General features: G+C 39.7%; 1 protein-coding gene across 9 annotated transcripts in view; it reads left to right on the top strand.

The window, feature by feature from the left end:
- The window catches only part of CADPS2 (Ca++-dependent secretion activator 2), a 506787-nt gene that overhangs the window by 458140 nt on the left and 42364 nt on the right, over positions 1-6283 (top strand). For all 9 annotated transcript variants that reach the window (XM_008587894.1, XM_008587876.1, XM_008587886.1 and 6 more), the window contains 2 exons: positions 3684-3767; positions 3870-3902. In XM_008587894.1, the coding sequence (XP_008586116.1) occupies positions 3684-3767; positions 3870-3902 (117 nt within the window). The remainder of the gene's footprint in view (positions 1-3683; positions 3768-3869; positions 3903-6283) is intronic.

Raw genomic sequence — 6283 nt, 5'->3', positions numbered from 1 at the left:
GTCCCACCCACCCCCACCCCCACCACTACAAACACCTAGTTTTTCATGATCAATCTCACTATCGATGATGCTTTTCAGTCGAAAATTTTATCTTACAGTGTAAGTCATGTTTACTGTGTGTTTTGAACCCATCAGTTTATAGCTGGAATCTTCCCCATCACTTAGCATTTATGGTTCCACCATATGAATCTTATATACTGTTAAAAGTGAATCTTATATATATCCTGTTAAAATTCAACAGGAAATTTAAACCAACATGCCTTGTGGCAGTCTTCATGTTTCATTCTTCCAGTCATTTCAAAGTGCTTTCATCTTTAATTTCCTTGAGAGTATGCATCATGTGGCAAACTTTGTAATTACCCATACAGACTTGAGGTGTTAAATATTATTCAAACAAACCCAGTAAATGGCATCCACAATAAAGAGCAGGGAAACAAAGAGATTACAGTGTTTCATTCTCCCCCAACACCCTCAGGAGAACAGAGAGCACAAGGCAGACCCATAAGTATTTATGTACTCCCTGAGCTGTGCGGAGAAAGTTCACAGGAAGCAGTTAAAAACGCAGCAACTAAACCCAGCGTTTAAGTAGATTTTGGTGGAATCTTGCTGTTTTGTGCAATTAAAAGACAGATGGAAAATACATCGTTATGAGTCAATCTTGATGTTAATAGAGTTTGGTTTTTAAGGTAGCCCTTCTACCATATGCACCTCCACAGAAAACTTACAAAGAAAACCTTCCTGTAGGAACTGTAGGGCTCAGCTGGTGGGTCCCAGAGGTGCAGCTGCTGTTCACTGCCATATAAGCACTTAGAATCCCTGCTGTATGGTGCCTCCCCAGGGACCATTTGGGACAGGGAGCAACTCGAGGAGAGACTCTCCGCTGTTGTTGAAATGGAGGCAAAGAATGCTGTGGTGTAGTTGCCACAGACCACAGGTCCACATGTAGGCCTTACTCAGATGTAACCCAGTGCTGCTCAGTAGTCTGAAAGAAGACAAGCCAGATGCCCCAGTGGAGAAACGTCTTCCCTAAATGCATCTGCCAGTAGTCTTCACAACCGTGCTTTTATGCACTCCATTTCTGCTGTCCTGCACTTCAGCTCCTGTGCCACATTCTTTCCCTCCTCCAGTTTTATTCACACTGCTTGCCCATTTACAGTGGCCTGCAACACTTCTGCCCCGTGTCATGCCCGATTCTGTTCACGTCTGTCTCTCTCACTAGTTTGTATGTTCCTAAAGGGAAAGGTCTAAGACTCTTGTGTTTCTGTATTTCCTATCTGACATGCTCAATAATAATAATTATAACAAAATGGCATTTATTGTGCACTTTTTGTATGCTGGGCACATTATATATATCGTCTTCTTTAATCCTCACAACTCTGCAGCATGATGGTGAAGAGCATGAGTTCTGAAGCCAGATCACCTGTGCTCAAAGCCTTCCCCTCTGCTGTCTGCCTAATGCCCTTGAAACGGGCAGGATCCCAATGGTCTTCTGACTTACAGCTCAACCTTAATCTGCTTGGATAGACACTGCCATAGATTTAATTGTTAGGCCCATCAGCTAAGAACCAAACTCATTATTACCCCTTATCACTAAGCAGTCCTAAGTCCACCCCCATTAACTTGTGGTTTAACATATTTAAGTTTACAGACATAGGATGGATAGTAATTTAGCTAATCAGATCAATAATAGTAATTCTTTACATTTCTTTAGTATTTTGCCATTTTTGCAGTTCTTTCACCTAAATCACTTCCATTGATCTTCACACCATCCTTGTCAGGAGGGCAGGATGGCTGTCATTTTCCCTGTTTAACTGATGAGTACATTGAAGCAAGAGAAACAGAATGACTTGATGTTATCTCGTAGCCAGACAGTGGCAGAGCTACACCTTGAACCCAGGTTTTCTAAATCCATCCACAGGATTCTTCCCTCTACCTCGCCTCACCCCACATGTGTCCATACAGACTCCCTGAAAGGCACCGGGAACCAGGTGTGTGCTGGAGCCTTCACTGGTTCAGGCTGTCTGGTAACCATAGCAATTGTGGCTCTCCTCGTGGCAAATGAGATCACCCAGCACACACTTGTTCTCAAGATTTGAGTTGCAAGAGACAAGGCATTTTCCATAGAGGGCCATTAAGTTTGGAATTCCCTTCCCCTGGTCTGATTCTGATGGAACCCTAGAGTATTAGTCTCCTGAGTCTTTGCAAACCACATCAAGTTGACTTAGCCAGTTGTGATTGGTAAGAAACCCTAATGGGCAGGAAGAAAGTGCTAAATTGACTTTTAGTTGTGAGCAATTTGTAATTTTGTGTTTTTTGCTGTTTGTCTCCCTTAGGATAACTACCCAGCTGTACATAATTCTCATTCTTTAAAAATAAAATTTTAGTCAGTGGTTTACTTGGTTTTGTTTCTGTGTTCTTACATCATATCGCAAATGATGTGATGGAGAAACCTATAGGGAAGTTTGTGTTTCTTTTGCATAAACTATTTTGCAGTAATTGATCAGCCATAAAGAAAAGATTATCTCTGGTGCACTCGCAGCGACTTTCCTGGTCACTAGAGACCAATAAGCTGTGTCCCTAGAACTGTTATCACTTCGTTAAAGAAGCTGCTATGTGAACAAAAACCGGCGTTTGTTAATTTCCCTTTTCATATTTAAAAAACCTTGTCAGTATTTTCCCTTTGGGAGTGTGTAATTTGTCAATAGTGCATATTATTTTAGTACTAAAGAGGAAAGATGTAGGACAGAATATCCTTATTAATGTATCTTATTTATTGATCTTCATGTTAGATCTTAGTCTGTTTCCATTCAGTAAAATTCTCCACATTTTTTATTATATTGCAGTATATTTGTCTTTTTTTCATTTCATAGAAATATAAGATTTTAGAAATGTAAAACACTTTTGAGACTAATTTGAACTCTGTGCCCTCCTCCCTGCTTTCAACACACACAGTCCACTTAACTGATGGAGAAACTGAGGCCCAGAGGTACAGTGGTCAGGTCAAGCCCACGTAGCAGTCAGGGATGGAATCCGGATACATGTTCTCAGTCTACTGCTCTTTTCCATTGTACCCTGCAGTGTGTATCTGTTTTAGCTCTCCAGCTGCTGTGTAAGCTTCTGGAAGCAGGGATGATCCTTATATATCCTAGTTAGAACTGCTTGGTAACTGCTTGTCAAGTAATATCAGACTTTGTTCAATCTTACAAGAGCCTGAAATGTTATACCTCCTTTTTATTATCTGCCTTTTTTAATTCAATTTCCTGTGTGGGTGTAAGAAGAGTTGGAGGATGGTCAAGTAGTGTATGACAGAAAGGAATTTGATTAAGCTTGACCATCATTATTTCTAAACTTCTGTGTGGAGGTTGAAAAATATTTTAAGTAATAGTCTCATGAACCTAAGCTTATTTATTAATGGTTTAAATTATCCCATGTGTGTAGTGACTAGACTCCTATTACAATTACTTACTATTAAAAATCTTGTACTATTTCTAGCAATGGGAAAGGACCTTAGAGTTCATCCTTAAAATGAAAGAGTAAACATTACAAGTTAGCCCCTCAACTATCAGTTCATTCATTGTGGATTTTTGTGCCATGGGAGAAGCTGGTTCAGGAGTTGTTTTGCCCTGCAATTAGTTTGTGTGCACAGTAACATTCTGAAAACTCACCTGTAAACTGTATTCCAGTTTGTTTCAGTGTTGGAAGGGGTGTTGTCTAAGCTGTCGAGGTATGATGAAGGCACTTTCTTTTCATCCATTCTGTCATTTACTGTAAGTATTTCAATGAGTTCTCTTCTGTCTTTTGTCGTTATAGTACTTATGTAGCAGTTAAGAAAATAATTCTCATAATTATCTCTTTCTTTTGCACTTAAGGTAAAAGCAGCTGCAAAATATGTTGACGTTCCAGTAAGTACTTTTTATTTGCTTTTTAAAACTACGTGTATTTTTTTTAATAATTATAATTCACCATGGGTTTACTTTAAACCTTTAAACCAATGCCGTTCCCTTAGGTACATAGTTCATTTTCCTTAAGCAAGCATTAACACTCATAACAAGGCTTGTCAAGGCTATTTCAGTGCACTTTTTCCATTGTAACTTGGGAAGTCTTAAAGAGGTCATTTCGTCATGTGAACATGTCACCTGAGTTGCAGAAGGAAGTTATAGCACTCTAGGATGGGGTAGAAAATGCCTCACATTATTTATAGAAAAGATGCTTGCTCTCCTTTCTTTCTGTGAAAGCTGTAACAGGCTTCTTATAGGAGTTAAAATAGTAATAAAGATGAACCAGTTAAATCAAAGAACTAGTTTTCTAAATATAAAAGTGTTACAGATCAATAGTCACTTATTTTCACATTTGATTTTTCACAGAATTCTTGGCAAATAATTCATAACCTGTAAATTTGTTCAAAAATTAAGATGCCATGAGTGGAAATTATGAAACTTACTTAGCTACAATGAAAAAACTCACACAGTAAATATAACTAACAAGTTAATGCAGCATTTTTAAGTTGATCATCATACCAAATTAGTTTTTACTTCAAATTCTATTATCACCTATATGATCAAGGCCTAAGGTATTCTGTTTAATCATATATTTTGGCATATGTATCAATTTTCAAAGAATTAGAGCACAGTGAAGAAAACTGAAAATTTAACGGTAGATGTATATATAAGCGATCTCTTCATACTTGAGGAAAGTTAGCCGTTTGAGTACTGCGTTTTGTATATCAGTTGTAGATGGCTCTGATTTTTAAAATGCATGACCACATTTTGTCCCCATCTGTATTTCTGCTATAGTTATAAACGAACATTTTTTTTTTTTTCGGTCCGGTAAGGGGAGCATAACCCTCAGCACGGTGTGGTCTGCATCACACTCAGCCAGTGAGCACACCGGCCATCCCTAAATAGGATCCGAACCCACGGCCTCAGCGCTACCAGTGCCGCACTCTTCCAAGTGAGCCACGGGGCCGGCCCATAAATGAACATTTTAAATGAAAAGGCTGCAGACTTTTTTGTCTTTGCATGGGGTTTCTTTGGGCTTTTTATTTTACAAATAACTCCCAAAGAGTCTTTGTATACATCTTGTCTTGTACCTAGAGTCAGAAAATCAGTGCTAAACAACAAGCTAATCACATGTATTGGGTCCCATGAAGCAGCAGCACAGAAGAGAGAAATTAAGGAAAAGATTTTATATTTGCTATCTTTAAAAGAGACAAGTAATTATGGATATATCTGAACTTCATTAGACTTCCTGACACACACTTTGTGATATAGATTTAGGTTTATTTTGAATTACAAATGGAATGGGACTCCATAATTACTCATATTCGTAGGGCTTTGGAAGTTGTTAATTTGACTCTGTACTAGGTCCATTATACTCCATAGAATTTTTGAGTCGAAAGAGACAGAAAGTAGTTCATTCAGTCTCCTTCTCAGTGCCAAAACCCACTCCTCTCACATTCTTCACAAAGATCCATTTGGGCTCGGTTTCATTATTTCAGTTGTTTTAGGCTCACCATAAGGCAGTGTACCCTAAAGACCTTTACTAGTTAATATCAAACTTTGTCTCTGGTTGTGGCTACTTTGTTTAATCTTTCAGTTCTGTGTTGGATTATTTCCTTTCCTCACCTCTTAAACTCTGTGCCGGAACTAATTTGTTGTCCTTTGCTTACTTCTAAAATGGGAGAACTTCCTGAGAGGACCAGTAATTGAGCTGTGTGGTTGAGCTAAATTGCTGCTTTGCTGCTGATTCCCTAAGGAAGGCTTTTTGTGCAGCTCAGGGTTTAATGGTTGACTTTATAGGTACTTCCAGCTCTTGTGAGATCTGGTACACCTGCATTGTGTAGAAACACTGGTTTGGGCCTAAATTTTTTCATCAAACTGCACCCCATGCAATTGTATATTCCTGACCAGTCTCCTCTGAGTCATCCCACGCTGATTGGGGGTGGATCACCTGTCTTGCTGTGCCCAAGTGTTCCCCCGGTGGGACTGTCTCCCCCACCACCCTGCTCCAAACACTTCCCATGGGATGGGTCATGCTCCGGTCCCTTGCAATGACTCATCAGCCTCTGAGTGGCTCCTTTTTTTCAGTTGTTGTGGTTCCTTGGTCCTGTGTGGGTCCACGGGAACCTTGTTAGTGGTATTCTGGCCTGGGAGATACCAAGGCTGTCTTCTACCCTGCCATCTTCAAGCAACTCCATCCACAGTGCACAGTTGTGGCTTTTTGCTAGCTCCTGCTCCATGTGCTCAGCAGCTCTAGCCTGGAAGTGGCCAGGATTCAAAATGGT

This window comes from Galeopterus variegatus, unplaced genomic scaffold (genome assembly GCF_000696425.1).
Source record: "Galeopterus variegatus unplaced genomic scaffold, G_variegatus-3.0.2 Scaffold120, whole genome shotgun sequence".
Taxonomy (NCBI): domain Eukaryota; kingdom Metazoa; phylum Chordata; class Mammalia; order Dermoptera; family Cynocephalidae; genus Galeopterus; species Galeopterus variegatus.
The sequence above is the reverse complement of the archived record's forward strand: the minus strand, read 5'-3'. Positions and strand labels throughout refer to the sequence as shown.